At 35.6% G+C, this 18776-nt stretch overlaps 1 protein-coding gene across 8 annotated transcripts in view; it reads right to left on the bottom strand.

Moving 5' to 3' along the window:
• GSK3B (glycogen synthase kinase 3 beta) overlaps window positions 1–18776 on the bottom strand; it is a 288178-nt gene that overhangs the window by 132973 nt on the left and 136429 nt on the right. For all 8 annotated transcript variants that reach the window (XM_072613910.1, XM_072613911.1, XM_072613909.1 and 5 more), the window contains exons 4-5: window positions 5860–5970; window positions 2107–2237 (exon numbers count right to left, since the gene is read on the bottom strand). In XM_072613910.1, the coding sequence (XP_072470011.1) occupies window positions 2107–2237; window positions 5860–5970 (242 nt within the window). The remainder of the gene's footprint in view (window positions 1–2106; window positions 2238–5859; window positions 5971–18776) is intronic.

Genomic DNA, 18776 nt, shown 5'->3' with positions numbered 1-18776 from the left:
TATTAAATGAGTCTGTTAAATGAGATTTTGCCTACAACGGCAAAATCCTTATTCTAGATTCCATTATAATAAAATATCTTACTAAAACTATTTCTATTCCCCAAAACATGACTCATAATAAGAGTTTTGCAACTGGGAAAAGAATACTTCAACAATGAAAAAATCTAGTATCATAAACTCTTTCATATCTAATTTAACACTATTTATACTATAAACAGGGAATGGGAAGAGAGTTTTGCAACACTTTACTTTAGGTGTTAAGCAGTAGTTCCTGTTAAGCCTCCTTTACCTTTTCTTGTAATGAGAGGTCAGGGAGCCATAACTTCAGAAGTAAAACTAAACCTCAGAAGAGCCATTAGACATTTGGACAATGGGAAATCAGAAAGGTCAAAAGGAGGATACCCTCTATATATACACAAGATCTCTAGGTACAATGCATACCTGCTATGGGAAATTTTCCCAGAGACAACTGAGAGATAACCGAAATCAAAAATATATACTAGGAATGACATAGAAGAAGTAAGTAAGATGTTACTATTATTTGAAGAGATCTCATTTGAAGAGATCATATATACACACCCGAAAGAAGTCAAAAAAGAAAGAAAAAAAAGGCCCCCATATTCCAAAATATTCACAGCAGCTTTGTCTGTGATAGCAAAGAACTAGAAACAACACAGAAATTATCCAACTACATAATGGTTGAGCAACCGGAATACATTAAGTAAGAAATGACAAATATGAAGAATTCAAAGAAACATGCATTATATGATAGAGGGAAGTAAGTGCAATCAGAAGAATTATACACATACACAATTAAAATAATGTTAAAAAAAAAAAAAAGACTACTAAGAGAAAACCAAATTCTGAATAGCTGCCATGTGGGGAGGAGTTTCATGTCTGAAAATGACAAAAGGTATCACTAAAATGTTCTCCATGTGAAACAGCAAGTTGAAATAATGTAAGGTGTTTTGAAGCAGAAATACGAAAATTGAAAGGTATGAATGTGTCTATATGAAACTGAGAAAAAAAGGAGAGTTGGAAGATCATAAGGAATGGAAAAATATGACAAAGAAAGCAAACTGGAAGATGGAGGAGTCAGTCCAATGTTTAATAGCTGCTTCAATAAATCCATAACTCCCTGCTATTTACTTCCCCTACAAGTACAGATTACAACCCACCCATTCCTATAATCTGTAGTTTTATCTCCCACAAAATTTTCCACAGAAGGTCTGTTTAAGGCACAGAAGCCTTCCGATAGGAGGAATAATACTGTTAGTGGCTCTTGCTACATGAATATCCTTCTGCGTCTTCCAGTCATACATGTCCTTCCTGCAATCTTTTAATTCACCTCTTATGCACGTCATTGCTAGAAACACGGAGTCTCTACTTACATCAGATATGTGTTTTATCATGAACTAAATTTCATTCACCAGTAATTCTAATATTCATGAGACTGTAGAAGCTCATTACTCTCAGCTACATAAAGTCACTACAAGTTAACTGTTGTTTCAAAGACAGACTTTGGGATGGGGAATGGTTTGGAATCACTGAAAATGGTAATCTGGCTGTCTTTCACCTCTTCAATTCTAGGTTTAACTCATTGTCATTTGCAGAGTTGGAAGAGGTAATCTTAGCAGAACAGGCCTATATTTCATTTGAAGAATTTAAGATAACTGAAAGACAGCAAATAGGTAATAGTTTAGGTTGAGATGATAAAATTTTTAAAGGATGTACCAGAGGATCAGAAAGATGCTAGGAAAGAAAGAAAATGATGGGTTGGTGAAGATTTATAATTAGTAGTAAGGGTAAGGTAAAATGAAGGGGGAAGAGGGGCAAGAACCACAGAGGAAAAGGAAAAGCTACTAGGAAAGACAAAGGAAAAAGAATAAAATGTTACTTGTGAAACTTCTTCTATATTTCTAAACTGAGATAAAAATGAGCCCTACAGTCAAGAGAAACAGCATATACAAACTGATCAAAATGATATGTGGATGTATATGTATAATAATAAGAAAAATAGATTGTATTTAATACAGTGCTTTCAAAGTTTGAAAAGTGCTTTACATACATTAAATAGTATGTGAAAATTTGAAAGAGGAAACTTACCTTCCAAAGTCACAAAGTTTTAGGACAGCTGTATCAGGGTCAAGCAAGAGGTTCTGAGGTTTAATATCCCGATGACAGATTCCAAAGGAATGGATATAGGCTAAACTTCGAAACAGTTGATACATGTACAACTGAAATAAACAGTAATGAGTGTTACATTCCTTAAATCAAATACGGGATTATCCTTTATCAGTAAACACAGAAACAAGAAAAATAACTTTAAGGAAAAATTAGCTCCAGATCCTTTTTCTTTATTTTTTCTCTCTTATTTCCAGCTAAGTAATTAAATACATAAACATCTCTCCAATTTCTACCACAAGGTCAATTTCCCTTGGTAAACACCCCTTGGAGGTTACTGTGACCCAAAGCTCCCAGTCTGGATTGGGGCAGGATGTGAGAGATCTAAGAATCTTTATTAATGATCTGTTGTAACACTGATGAATCAAGGCTACAATATCATTGCTGTCTTTGATGAATCTCAGAGATAACGGGGTTTTAAACCACCTTATACACCATGGGTGACTAACACTACAGAGATGCCCAAGACTGTAGGTATCACCTTGTGGACTTTTCCCATTTTTATTCCAAAGGGTGATACTTAAAATCCCTGACTGAGGGACAAAGAAAAAAAAAATCCACATGAAGAAATATTTTCTCCTGAACCTCTTTGGTGGTGTCTCTCAAGGGCAGAGTCTACATCTCTTGCTTGCTTCTCTCTGCCTTACTGGCCACCTACATAGCATGTCCTTTGGAAAACAACCATCATTGAGGTGAAGAGCTAGGCAGCATCCTTAAATAGGCTCATGTGGGATGTAAGAGTGACATCTGTGGCAGCCCCTCTAGAAGCTGCTGATAGGATAGTGACTCAGATGAAGTAAATCTTGATATGAATGACCTTGTAGTTTATAATTCCTTCAGAGAGGTATGATGAAGCAAAGATAAATCACTGTGTGGATTTCATTACAGTTTATTTAGCAATTTGGTATCAAACTGAGCTCCAAAGCGTGATGGTTATAAAAAGATTTTTAGAACATTATTTAATTAGGGTAAAAGGTTTAGGAAGCTTTATTTTCAACTCAAACGAGCATATTACAAAAGGGAAGAATTGTGGTAACACTGCCTACATCATTTCTCTGAACTTCTGGAAGGCATCAAGGGTGGACTGCTGTGCCAATATCATCAAGGTCTTTATAACTTTGGTAACACTTAGTAAATAAAAAGAAATTATTATCTAAATCTTAAGGTATATTCAAAGAGGGTCTTTTATTCACCGCCATTAAAAAAGGATTTTCCAAATAAGAAATTTGAGGTCATGTGTCTTAGTTTGCTAAAACGATTCATTTGACAGTTGTGTCACACCAGTGTCTGAAGAGCAGTGAGAATTATTAATGACAGAATACTAAAGGGTTTGTATCTTGCCTAAAACGTTTCAAACAGTCATTTATCTCATATAAATTCTTATCTTGAAAACCTATTCTATAACCTAGATATCCTTTCTCTTCATCTGAAGAAGAAGAAGAAAGAAGAATGAAGCACTAAGCTTAAAATGTAAATTTTTTCTATTCGAGTCCTCAAAAAAAATTCGAAATAAGGTTAAGAAGATTTCTACCCTGCTGCCTGGCTTTTCATTCATACATACATTCATTCATTCAAGGCAGGCACCATATTTGACAATGAGGATAAAAGACAGGAACAGCAAAAAAGCCCCTCTCTTTAGGAAACATTTTACTGGGGAAAGTAGTATGAATGCAGATAAGTAAATACAAAACGTATACAAAGAAAATGACTATTTCTGAAGGAAGGAAGGAAGGAAGAGAACTAGCAACTGAAAGGATCATATTAGAACTTATATAAGAGCTGGCATTTGAGCCCTGATGAAAGCCACACAGTTGTTCTTCAAGTACAGGCTACAAGGGAGACCATGTTATAAAGTCTTTTTTGATACTGTAAATAAACTAACACGGACAACGTCCAAATAGGCCTAGCTTCATACTAAATTCCACTTTGGTACAGAAGATATGATAATGAAGTAATTAAACCCCAAGATAGTTACTACTTAGAAAAACTCACATATGAAGCAAAATGAACTTTAGAAAACAAAAACGAGATGTGTTCATGATTTCTAAAATTATGCAAGTTTACGTGGCTTTTAGCCAAAAGTTAAGACAGAATTCCAATAATGTGAATACTTCCATTAGAACCTTTGGATACCAAAGAAAATTAGTAACACGGAATGAGCTAAATTCTAAACGTAAAATTATGCTTACTCAATTTTATTTCAATTGTAATCATTCCAAATCATTACCTCAGAGTGGGAGAGGAAGTTATTAATGCTTATTGAATTGATTTGGAAGGAGGAGAATCTCAGACCTGCCATTTCCTCTCCAATGCAATTCACTGATATCTTAGCATTGCAGATTGTTGCCTGGGGCACCAAAAAGATAAATGACTTGCCTAAGGTCATCCTATTAATATGTGTAGGAGTCAGGACTTGAATCTATAAACACTGATAATTTTAAATGTATACTAAAAATGAAAATCCTGGGATCATAGTAACAAAGTAAAATTTTTAATTGAGACAATGATTTACCTTTCAACCTTACGTGAGTTTCAAAATACAAGAAATGAGACAAAAATTCTACTCCTATTGTAGTTGCCTGGGTATCGGTTCCTTTCATTTTAATTTCTATATTATATTTAATCAGTTTTTCTTTTCTAAAAAAAATGAGGCTAGAAAAACTACAGCAGTGTTTAGCTGGCTTTGCCAAATTACCATAGTCTAAAATTAGAGGTTCTCTGATAAAATAGATAAAGCAGAGATTCTCATTAATGTGAATCTCAATATTACAGTTTTAAAGAGACTTATAAACATTCTTAAAGAGCAAGCTGTCAGAGAAAGAACAATCAGTTTAAAATCAGTTTCTGCACTTTTATACTGGATAAATAATGACAAATGAGTCTATGTCCTTTGCATCATAGATAGGCAACATGCCATAATATTAAAGGATAGCTATGTGATCATAAGCAAGTTGAAGAAGGGCACAGGAGAGAGAACGCTGGATTTGGAGTCAGGAAAACTGTAGGATAAGTCATTATCCTAAAGACTTGTCCTAAGTCATTTAATCTTTTTCAGTGTTAGTTTCTTTATTTTTAAAAAACTGGGATAACCAGAGCACCTATTTTATACCATGTTTAATGAGGACCAAATAAGATAATCTATATAAAAAAGTTCTTGGTATAATTTAAAACACTGTGTGAATGTGAGCTATTACTACCACTTTATTATTATAACTATTCTCTCTGGCCTCTACTTTCCTCATTTGCAAAATGAAGATTATAAATATTGGACACTTTAATTCAAAGTGTTGTTATGAGAATAGCACGCTGAAAACATACGCTAGAGAAATGTGAATAGTTGTGACATTTATGAGTAATAAAATACGATTAAGTAAATGTGATTATCAGAAATCATATTCCAAGAATTAAATAAAGCTATCATAAAGCCCCTCTATATTTTTAAACTTAGGCTGCAGGTACAGTCGCATCTGTAAATGGCATTTTTAAGAGCAAATTTAGTAGTTTAAGACAAGTAAGTGGTACTGCAATATTCTTATTTTCAATCCTCTGACAAATGAAAATAAAGATGAGAAAATAAACTACATCCTAGGACTAAAACTGACATGCATTGTCAGATGCAAAGACTAAAGTAAGTTTTTTTTATATTATAAAGAGCTTTAAAAATTTCTTACATACCTTAACATAGATCAAAGGGAGCGTCTGTTTGGCCCGACTATAGTGTCTGGCAACTCTGTATACTGTTTCAGGAACGTAGTCCAGCACCAGATTAAGATACACTTCATCTTTCTGAAAGATTAGAAAACAAAAATTAATAATTATTTTAAAAAATATTCAAATAAATTAAACACTGCCACATCAAATACTATTTATTCAAATTTTCAATTACTTAAAATTATTTATTATTTGAAATTAAATCATGCGCAATAAATTCAGATTACAATCCAACAATTCTGCCGCAAGACTTTTGCCTGGCTTCGTTATCCCCCAGCACCGAGCACAATGACTGGCAGTTAACTAAAGTTTGCTGACTGACTGGCTGGCTTTAAATAACAAAAGGTAGGGACTCTAAACAGAGATACCACTGAAATATTCCAGGTTAGAGATAATTAGAATATGAAGCAGATTGATGGCAGTGTGAGTAGAGAGAAAAGAATAGATAGGAGAGGTGCTAGAGAGATAAATATGGCAAAATTTGGCCACTGAGTAGGAGCAAAGAGTTGAGGATGACTCTAGGATTATGAAGCTGGATTACTGGAAGTTTTGTGATAACACTGATAAAAATAGGAAGATTGAAAAAGGTACAAATTTTGGAGGGGAAGATGACGAGTCTTGTTTTGAATAGGTTAAGTTTATGATGTCCTTTTCATAAATGAAATTTATGATTAGATTAGAGCTGGAGAGACTAAGGTTGTTTTTATAGATCTGATGGTTATCTACACAGAAATGGTATCTAAATCATGAGAGCTAATAAGATCAGCAAGAGAAAGTATTCAGATAGAAAAGAAGTGGGTCCAGGACATTATCCTGGGAGACATTCATAATGAGGAAATTAGATACAGATGCTGATCTAGCAGAGACTGAGAAAAAAGAAAAATCTAAAAAGACCAAAATCTCTGATGCAGAGTAAACAGAAACAGGAATATAATATAGATATATATATAGATATATATGTATATATGTATGCATATAGACACAAATAAGAATAATCAAAGGAAGATGAAAACTTTAAAATCATAATGACCATGCCTATCCTCAGAAAAGAGTTATAAAAAAAGGTAGATCCCTTTCATATTACTGTAGGGGTGGAGGAAGATTATGGATGTGGAATAATGAATATACTATCAGACTCGGTGGGTGTATTAGTTAGAACTGCTTATTTGTTTACTTATTTCTTTTACTGACTTTGTTCCAAGAAAAGAATTTGCTGAGGAGGGGAAAGAAGAAAGGCATATGAAAAAATGAATAATGATATAAAAAAAAAGGAATCCATAGAAAGGTAAATAAGGAATGAAGGCACAAATCGAAGTACTATAAAGGAACAGCACTGTCCTTTCAGGATTTCACCAGAAACCAGTCAAATTCAGAACAAACAGAAGCTAGACACTAATGGCTAAGAACAATTCAACTTTTTTTTCAAAGCTATGATGGGCAAAAGATAAAGGAAGGTAGGACCACATTGTTTGGATGGGATGGGATGGTGATAATAGAATACTGAAAAGGCTAAACTACTCAATTCTCATTTTGACACTTTTTTCTTTATAGGAAAACGATCTTTGGACAGAAAAAATAAAAAATGTTAAGCAGAAAATGGAACCCCAAATAAATGAAGCAGTAATCAGACAATATCTTATTTTCACTCAAGAAACTCAAGCCATTATTAACCCAAACTACTACTATCAGGTGTGGTTGTGGAGCTACTCTCTGTGATCTTTTAAAGATAATGAAGAACAGAGTTAGACTTAAGAAACAAAACTTAAAGATGAATCAATAAGCATTTATTAAGTGCCTGAGTACTGTGCTATAAACTGGGGGTAAAAATACAAAGACGATCATCTTTAGGGGCAAATGTCCCCATTTTCAAAAGAAGAGTGAAGCTGGCAAAGCATGCATCAATGAGCTTACCTTTTATTCTTGGAAAAATTCTACAACATATTATTAAGGTGATAGTTTAAGATCAGGGGAAAGTAGTGATCACTAATTTTATCAAGAATAGGTTATTCACCGCTAGTGGAATTGTTGATTAATTAAATTATTCTGGCAAACAATTAAGAATTATGTAAGAAAAGTCACTAAATACTCTTTGATCCAATGATCCCAACACTAGGTTTGGGATCTGAAAGAAGTCAGACAGAAAAAATGACTGTATAAATTATAATGTACAAACTATAATAAAATACTACTGTCCTATAAAGAATTATACATGTGAAATATGAAAAAATGTGTATGGAATGATAGAAATTAGAAAAAAAAGGTAAAACCCGAGGAGCAATATAAACCTATGACTCCAAAAATGGAAACAAAAATAATGAAAGGCAAAAGTAATCAGGTCAAATACAATGAAAAGTGTTAGCTTCAAATTACTAAGATTAAAATACAATCCTTCCCTTTCTTTTAAATAATAATTACAAAAATGACACTGATGTCAGTTACACTGCTTAACTCATGAAAATTTTTTGAGAATAAACTTGTTACAGTCAAAACAAAACAAAAATGCTTTCAATAAAAAAGGCCTGTATATTAATGGTAGGACCTTTCCTATGAGACTACCTCCACTTATCACATACACACAACACGTATATGTATGATATCTGTGTATGCATATATGTGTATATCTTTAATGTACATAGTTATCTACATGTTATCTCTCTCATTATAATGGGTACCCATTGAGAGCAGGGACTATCTTTTATTTGTCTTCTCAGACCTAGCACAACATGTGGCATATAGTAAATACTAATTAAATGTTGGCTGATTACATACTGTGTGTGTGTATGTGTGTATGTGTATTTTAAATCACACTAGACTACCTGATATTCTTTTTTGGCAAAGTAATTTGAACAGTTGACCAGAGAAATGATTTCAAAAAAATATTTGTGGATATGGGCAAGATGACAGCATAGTCAAGTAGATTTGGAACTCAGTGGATGATCAAACCCAGTGTATATGCATCAAAAGCTGTTAAACTGAAGGGAGGTCAGCATATAGAAGAAAAATCCATAGGAATCTGAACTTGCTATTGTTCAATTCTTTCAGTCGTGTCTGATTTTTTATGACCCCATTTGGGATTTACTTGGCAGTAAATTTATTGAAGTGGTGTGCCATTTCCTTCTTTAGATCATTTAACATATAAGAAAACTGAGGGAAACAGGGGTAAGTGACTTATTCAGGGTCACATAGCGAGTAAGTATCTGAAGCCAGGTTTGAACTCATGAAGATAAGCCTTCTTGACTCCAGGCCCAGAATACTATCCACTAAGCCACCTAATCCTGCTACCTTAAAGCATGATGATAAGCAAAGAAGGGACAGGAACACTTCTTGGGATAGGTAAAATAATGTTAACAGATAAACCGCAAGAAAGTAGAACAATTGAACTGTATTTCTTGTTGTGTTTCTACTTTTTTTTCCCACAAAAGTAAAATTCTTTTAGCCTGGAAACTAAAGAGCAAGGACAAAAAGGAGATAGTAAGTAAGTCACTTCCTAAATTTAGCAATCTAGAAGCAAACACATTACATTTGAGTTACTTAGAAAAAAAAAGTAGAAGCAGAATAGTGCAGAAGTAAAAATATTGTATAGAAGAATCAAAAGACCTGAGTTGGACTCCCTGACCATCTATTAGTTCTATCACCTTACCTAAGTCATTCTTTTTATTTAATCATAAATTTCTTTTTCCCACCTTTTTTGAAAAATGACAGGACCACACTAGATGATCCTAAGGTCCCTTCCAGCCCCAAAATTCTGTAATACTGTGATATGATCCTGAGATCATTGTTGTAAATGTCTGAGAGAAAATGGAGCAAGACAAAAATGTCAGCAGTTGAGCAAATATTTTATCAGTGTTCAAAAAGGAGAAAATGGTATAGTACCAAAAATACAGACATTTATTAAGTTTTATGTAGATCACTGGAAAAATTGTTTCCAAACAATGTTAAATAGATGACTTGTGAACAACAAGAAAACAAAGCGATCACTAGGAATTTTAATGACTATTAAAAATAAACCAAGCCAAATTAATCTAATTTCTTTTTTTTTTGGTGGTGTAAATAGACTAGTGATTTGAAGGAATACAGTACACATGATGTATTCTTCTGTTAAATCAGTTGCTGTAATCATATCTATGTAGACAAAGAACAAAAAACAAAGGCTGTTCGTGTTCAGTTCATTAAGTGTATTTGATTGAATCAGTGTAAATTTGGAGGATTTACACTGTTACTGCTACAGTGTTCTGTCTTTGGCACTGCCCTATAAAGTACTCTTTTTGATAACTTCAGCCGAGACAAAAGAGGCACATTTATCAGACTGATAAATATCACAAAGAAGAGATAGTTAAAATTATTACAGAATCAGGATACAAATAACTCAATCTACAATGCAGGATGAATGGCAATGCCTAAAATCTCAATGTTATAGCAGAAGAGCAGATGGCAAGACCCAAGGGACTGAGGTCACTACATCAGTACATCTAATGACAGTACAAACAGCTGAAGTAACTGTCATGATGCCTAAGTGTAATGCTGTTAAAAATTTTTCAGAGGCTCTACTGCTTCTAGGATTAAATACAAAGCCCTTAACATGATATTTAAAATACTGGCTTCTATCTATCTTTAAGTTTGACTTCCTTCAACTAATTTTCAAGCATTCTATGCTCCATACAAACAGAACTGTTCCCTTATTTTTTACTTCCCAATATTTATGATACACCATCAGTTCATTCCAGAAACATGGTATTTCTCTATCTCTGCCTGGTGAAATTAATCCCAAATGTATATATCTATCCATCTTTGCTTGTTTCACCACCTTCAAGTACCACAGGCATCTTGAATTCAACATATTAAAAGAATATTGATCTTTTTTTCATAAATCCACCGCTTCTCCAAATTTCCCAGTTTCTGTCACAGGTATCAGCATTCTTGCAGGAACCCAGATTCATAAGCAGAGTCATCCTTAACTCTTCCTTTTCACTCAGAATGTGCACATGCCCAATAGTCAACTCTTATCAATTCCATCTGCTCACAATATCTTTTTTATCTGTCCTGCTTGCCTGGATTACTATGCTTGCCTACTACATCTAGTTTCTCCCCACTACACACAGTTACTATATTGATATACCTAAAAAGTACCTATCTGACCAACTCACTTCCCTGAACAAGAAAAGAATAGTTCCTTCTCACCTCTAAAAATAACAAAAACATTTAAAGTCCTTCATCTTCTGGCTTCAACTTTATTTTTTCAGCCTCATTACAAATTACTTCCCTTGCTCCAGACAAACTGGCCTACCTGCAATTTCTAACACAGGACACGTCATCTCCCACCTCATGCCTTTGCATGGGCTCTATCCCTTTGCCTAGAATCTTCTCCTTCCTAAGCTTTTGCCCATTAGAATCTCTAGCTCTCTTTAAGACTGAAGTCAGGAGTCATCTCATTCCAGAGGTTTTCTTGGGTAACCCTGGCTGCTAGGGTCATTCACCCTTTTTGTTCCCCCCAAAACCCTTTTAATATATACCATATTTGTATAATCTGGGTTTATACAGATAAGATTTGCTTATCTGTATAAATCTTGGCCCCTTCCCACCTACCTCCAATACAACGTAAACTCCTGAAGGGTAAGAATGGTTTCATTTCTCTATGTATGTCCCTGGGATCTAGCACGGTGCTTATTTATAGGTGCTTAATTGACCGATCTTATTTCAAACACTTATTTGGATGACATCTCCTCCATAAGCTCTATTCCCCACACTCCAAGTGATTCTCTACTTCTTCCCATGGACTTAAAGCACTTCTATATTTGGATGTGCTCCTATCTTTTTAACATCATATGTATACGTATTGGCATATTCATCACTTACCACCTCATTAAAATAGAAACTCCCAGGGCAAAGACTATAATTTTTCATTTTTGTATCTTTACTATCTGCACCTTAAGTAAGTACTTAATAATAAAAATTATTGAAGTAAAACTGAGGATTGTATCCTTAATTCAACTTGTTTCATTTCGTTCATTTAATAATTATTAAGGAAGATGGTGGAGTAAGCAGTAAATTGCTGTAACTCTCCCAAATTTATCTCTAATCAACCATAAAATACCACCTGAAAACAAATCCTGGTACAGCAGAACCAGAAAAAGACAGGGAGAAACAATCTTTGAGCCCAAGAAACTTAGAATGTCAACAGAAAAGGTCGATCTTACTCAGGTAAAAGGGGAATGCAGTCCAGGACAAGAAGCAGCCCAAGACAGGAAGCATTTCAGCAAGCCAGCAGCAAGCCCCACCTCAGCAAATCAGCTGTAGATTATGAGCCTCAGTGTGCTGGAGCAAACTGCAACACCAGAACCCCGCATGTGCCTCAGAATAGGCAGGAGTACAGGCAGGCAAGAGCTCAGAGAATTGCAAAGTGCTCTGGTGTAGCCCCAGGCAAACAGGCAACCTCCAGAGGCCAAACCTCCATATGCTTCAGTGTAGGCCCGGGGAAACACAGAAACATTCTACCAGGCCTAGGCCCACAACTGACACCATCAGTAGGACCCTAGTTTAGCACTAGGTAAGCTGGTCAGCAAAGCTGGCCACACCCTCCCTCCACCTTACCACCTCAGTACAACATCAGACCAGACTCCCCCAGGGAATCTCAAGATAACATCAGTACAGCACCAGGTAAATAACTAGGGCCTAAAGCCCATGGCACAAGAATTTATCTTGGATGTATCTTGGCTGTACATAGTTGTCAGCATATTATCTTTCCCATTAGACTGTGAATTCTCTGAAAAAGACTGTTACCTACCTTTTTTTGTATCCCTCACTCCTAGCACAGTGCCTGGCATATAGCAGGCACTTAATAAATGCTTGTTAATTGACTTTCTCAGAATCAGAGAGTTAGGAGAAACTTCAAGGCATCTAGTTCAATCCATATTGAAACAAGAATGCCTACACAATATTTCTGATCTCTTCATCCCACCTTGAAAAATTCCAACAATGTTAACTCACTATTCTGGTAACCTGTTCTACTTTTGAACACCCTTTTTGGTTAAGTAGTATTTCTATAGATCAGTCCTAAAACTGCCTCTTAGCAACTTGAAACCACTATTTTATTTCTGCCCCATGGGACTAAGTACAGTAAGTCTTTTCTGTATAACATCCTTTAAATACTTGAAGAATAAATACTATCCTATCCTCCCTGTCCTTTGTTAAACATATAGAATTCATTCAACAATCTTCTTTCATCTTGTTCTCCAATCCATTCATAATCTAACCACCTAGAACACTCCAGCTTTTCTTAATCCTAAAATGTGGTGCTGGAAATAGGACACTCTATATGTGTTATGACTAGGGTGGAATACAGAGGAACCTGCCTCATTATGGTCACTATTGCTTCTGGTAATGCAGAAAAACTTGGTTGCCATTCAAACTAATGACTTATCTTGAACTTGCAATCCATTAAAACCTCCAGATCTTTTTTTCAAAGCAATCAGATGACAGTTCTTTTGCTCTGACCTTGGAAATGGGGTTACAATGGAACTGGGTTTTCAAATCCACAGAACTAAGCTGAGAACTGAAGCTAAAGAAGCAGGGTAAGGAGTTGAGGTCAAGGGGAAGTCTGTAGTTCCCTTTTGAAGCCAGTAGAGCCCCCCAGACAACTGAGAGGGGCAAGAGTCAAATGTAGGCTACTAAAGAATAGGCAAGTCTCCAGTTGTTTGACTAAACTCAAAATGGGCTCAGGAATTTGCACATCTGAGACCTGGAGGGCGCGAATCAGAATTAGACCTAGACCAACCAGTTTAGAGTACTCTAAAAGTTTTCATGTCTGCAGATCTTTGAAGAACAGAGAATTCATTACTAAGATCTTTAGTGAACAGAAAATTCATTACTAAGAGAAAGCAAGAATTGAACATCAGAGAATATAGATCATGAACAAACTTGATTCCCTCTAGAAGAATGCAGAGCCCAGACCAAATACAAAGTCCCAATTAGAAAAGTAAGAGTCGAAGAATAAGTAAACAAAAAGACAACCACCTTCAAAAGAACTAAAATGGAACTAGGAACATCCAAATAGCAAAATGAGAAGACAGTAACTCCATAAAATATACCAGCAAAGAATCAAAGAAAAATAAAATTTACCCACAAGCTGTGATTTAGACATACAACTAGAATTCCTGGAATAATATTAGTGAATTGGGTTCTCTAGAAAAATTAGGAAAGAAACAGGAGTGCTAGATAGTAGGAGAATTAATACCCTAACACAAAACCTAAGACAAATATCAAACTCTCTAAAATTAGACAGACCAAACAGAAATTAATGACTCAAAGGAACAAATGAAAAGATTAAAACAAAAATCAAACGACTGAAAAAAAAAATGAAAGAAAATATAAGTGTTCATATAGGAAACAACAGACCTTGAAAACAAGTCAAAGAAAATAAAAGATACCTAAGAATCATTGGCCTACAAAGGTGATACCTGCTCTCCCCCACCCGTCATTTCAAGAAGTCAATAAACTGCCCTGAATTATTAAAAACAGAGGGCAAAAGTCAATATTGCCCCCCCCAAAAAAAATCCATTGGTAAGCTCCTGAAATAATTTTCAAGTGAAAAGTATAAAAAAGCCATAGTTAAAATCCAGTGCTTCTAGATCAAAGACGAAATCAGCCAGAAAGAGAATTAAAATACTGAGAAGCTACAGTCAATATCACACAGCATTTGGCAGCTACCACTATAAAGAAGAGAATGTAGAATATAATATTCCAAAAGGCAAAAGATAAAGTATGTTTACAAGCAAGAATAACTTTCCCACGGAAAAAAAAAGGCATAATCTGGGGGGTGGGGGAAGAAAGAGAAAGACCTCTAATGAAATATAGGATTTCTAAGTATTGTTGTTAGGTTTTTGTCCTTTGTTCTCGAAGAGGACCATGACACCATGACATGATGACATGACTTGCAGTTGACTTTGATTTGAGTGAGGGAGGGCTGTGCAAGGTCACCAGTTTTACCTCCTTCTCCTGAGCCATCTGCTCCAGTGGCCTCATATTCATTAGGACAAATGGAAATGGTCCAGGATGCAATGGGAGACCCTGGCCCTTTTAGGCTAAGGTTTATCACATTCTCACTTTGAGTGAGATACACCTATTCAATGAATAGGCTTCTTTAAGTAGTTACTCAAGGGATGGCTCCTTTAATAAAAAAAATAAAAATAAAAAAAATAAGCTGGGAGGGGAAGACCCTCAGAGTTCCTGGTTAAAGAGAAACAGTTACTATTTAGTATTTAAGTGTACTTAATGCTATTAAATATTTAAGAATAGGGTAAAAACTGAGTTGAAATTCTGAAGAAAAACTTAAAAAAAGGAACTATCTGGATAAACCTGAAAGGGACTACACAAAGATGAAGTGTGTATATTTTAAAAGAAGATGAAGAAAAGAAGTGTCCTCACAGAATTCTAATGTGGACAAAAGGCCTGAGGATATTTTGTTATTGTTGTTGATCATGTTTTGTTGAACTTAAAATAGAGGGATAAAGAGTACATTGGAAAAGAAAGATGGATGAAGGGCAGCTGGTTGGGAGTAGGGAACAACTAATATAATCTGGATTTGCAAATAAAAGATAAAAAAGAAGGAGGGCGGATGAGCATCACCTTAATCTCGCATTCATCTAAACCAGTTCAAGAAACATACACACAAACACACACACACAATTTAGAAACACAGTAACTCAACAGAGAATGAGGACAAAACTGGGAGACAGAAGAGGGAGGTATAAGGGAGTGAAGAGATTTGAAAACAAATTACTCATGAACAAAACAAACTTCAATCTCAGATCATGGATTATGAAAGATTAAGAAGAAAAAAGGGTAAATATTAGCGAAGGGAAAGACAAGAAGGCAAGGGAATGCAAGTAGTTTGCAATCACCTACAAATACACTTAAAACAAAGATGCACAGAAAGATGAAATAATGGCAATTTTATTAAATTCTATTATTCTTCAATTGTAGGGCTGAGGTAAGGAAACCAGTGTGCCAGTACAGACTGAACAGCAAAGATCTGAGGCTACAGCAAAAGTCCACAAGAAAGATGATGAGGAGAAACTTAACTAGAATGGTTGCTGTCTGATAATAGAGAATGAAAAGATGGCCAAGAGAGGCAGGGGTAGAAATGAAAGATGTAGCAACTGATTAAACTTATGGGGTGAATGAGACTGAAAAATCAAAGATAACACTGAGGTTGTGAGCCTGAGTAAACTAGAAAGATGGTGGTACCTTCAACAATAATATGAGAGAAGGGAGAGAAGAAGAGAGGGGGGTAGGAATAATAATTTAGTGTGTATGTGATGCAGGTCACAACCTCTATGACTGCGTGGCCCCAAACAAAGAGGTAAGGTAGTGCTCTCAGGCCTTCTGGAATGCAGTTCCCACTCTGTAAGGAGTACCCTACAAAGCTAGCTGATGATCTGGAAAGGGTAATAGTTATATGTTTCAGGGGAAGATTTAGAATTTTCCTAATTGCACTTGCCCAACTGTTGGTGAGTGACTCAAAAATAGATTTTTAACTGCCCTGAGGGTCCAACTCCAGCTCAGAATGGAGGTTCTGAGTTAAAACTGGTGGAAGGGATAGGAGTGAGGGAGTACTGAAAGATAAGAAGAAGTGTGGTTATACTGGAGATGACTGGCTGAGAGGAGGGTGGGATATGACCTACGTTCCCACTTGTCTGACTGGCTAATCATGGCACCTATAGGATCTTGTCACCCTCTCCTGTGAGGGGGGAAAGAACTCCACTTTAGAGAACGCTGATCTAACCAAATAAGTCAAATCAGCTTGTTATTTTCACCAATGAAAAGTTTAACAAAACTATTAGTGGTTCCAACCTCTAATACTTGAGATACGTTACTTATGATATTATTTTAGGCCTTTGATATGTTAACTATTTTAAAATTTTATGAATAAGGCTTAAAATCATCCAAGTATCTGCTTAAGAATTTGTATTCTGTCATATGTGCCCATCTCTTCTCAGTAAATCTCATTTTAAGAGAGAATTACCTGTAGTATATTAGTTTTCTGAGTGGGGGAAAAATCAATTCTAAAGTAAAACTCATATGGTAACAACAAAAACCAAAGTGGAATTACTCTGCTAAAGTAATACATGCCTCAGCGGGAAATTATTAAATAAAAATAAAAGGACTATTCAAAATGTAGTGTTCATAAGGTTAATTACTAGTTAAATCTAGTACAATAAATATCTTCTAAAACAGCTGCTGGCCTCTAGGCAAAACTGCAACAAAACAGGATTGAAATGCAATTCTGACATGCTTAACAAAACAAATAAAAATACAACACAACATATATGATGTTAATTTGTGGTTTTGTAAGTGAATAGGCAGGCTTCAGGGATGGTTTCCATTTGAATTTGATACCACAGTTCTAAAGTATGTGTCAACACCTAAAAATGTCTACAGTACATTTAGCTGAAATGTCCAGCATGGACTGTATTCTGTGAAACTGGAGCTAAAAACAGAGACAAGGACAAGGTAAAAGCATCTGGGAATCCGCACAGACCTATATTTTCATAGAAATGATAACTGAACTCAAGAACAGTAAGGAACTGGCTGGGCTTTCTGAAGCCTGAGGTTCTAGCTCTCTACTGCAGCACATTAGTTATACTCAATACACAGGTGCGCTTTATAAATGAATCAAGGTAGTTTTTTTTTTTAATGCAACTACAATACACCAGTTATAAGTCAGTCAGATAACAATTTAAACTGAAGTCCTATAATTTCTTTGCTGCTTGGCGGTTACCAGTTACCCTGGCTATCTGGTGATCATTTCCCTTGGTACTCCACAATCTACTCAACTTGCATTACTCAAAATGCCTGCCTCTGCTTGAGACAAGGTGATTAAGATTTTCTCAGCAATCTCATCTCCTTCTTTAAAATCTACAAACATTAACTGAAAACTCACTATGTAAGCAAGGCACACAAGAGTGCTCATTCTCATCAGAAGCCCAATATTCTCAACTCCTTCCTGCCTCAGGGAATATCCCCCAAATTCCAGATACTGTGTTGCAGCAACTAAATGTTTGACTGAAGTATTGACAGCCAGCTCTGCCCACCCAGAAGAGTAATACCCTCATCCATACTTGCCTGGCAAAAAAAATCCATTTTGTCCTTTAGTTCTTTATTCCTTTACCACTCCATCCTATACACTCCTCAACCATCACACAAACCCATAAAGATCAGAACCCAGTATGTGACTATTGCTATAATTTACAACTACTTAAGAATCCCACCTCCAACACAGTCAACAACAGAGTGCGTGTTCTTCATCATAACAGCTGGGAATCCACAAGGCCACTACCAGGGATTTAAGCAGAGTCTGATATGTTCCAAGTTTTCCAACTCAGAATTGTGAATATATTTTGAAGAGAAAATGTTAAGTAATTCCATTCTATAATACCCCTATGATTATTATCGTGTGTTATATTGTGGCCTTGAGCATGGGACTCTTAGGAATCTAACTGTACTTTTGAAAATACTGCTAGTATGGGACAACAGATGAATGAAAACACATTTATTATGTGCCAGGCACTGTGCTTGGAGGTACAAGTAAAAAAAGCAAGGCAGTCCATAACTCCAAAGACCTTAAATTCTAAAGCAGGGAAGGATAACATATCAAGGGGAGCTGGTGGTGGTAGTACACCACCCTCCCCCCACCCCCCCCCCAAAAAAACCCACCCTATTTCCAGGTAGGTAAGGAGAAGGATCGCCTATCAAAGTCCAAGATCTTAGGGACAGAATCCATACTCTAGCAGAAGAAAAAGAGAACTATCCAAAGTACAGGTGACATGGTTTGGAAATGGTTCAGATGTGCATTCTCAGTTTCAAACATCTGAGTTACAAATGAA

This window comes from Notamacropus eugenii, chromosome 5 (assembly GCF_028372415.1).
Source record: "Notamacropus eugenii isolate mMacEug1 chromosome 5, mMacEug1.pri_v2, whole genome shotgun sequence".
Lineage (NCBI taxonomy): Eukaryota > Metazoa > Chordata > Mammalia > Diprotodontia > Macropodidae > Notamacropus > Notamacropus eugenii.
This window is presented reverse-complemented; position numbering and strand designations above follow the sequence as displayed.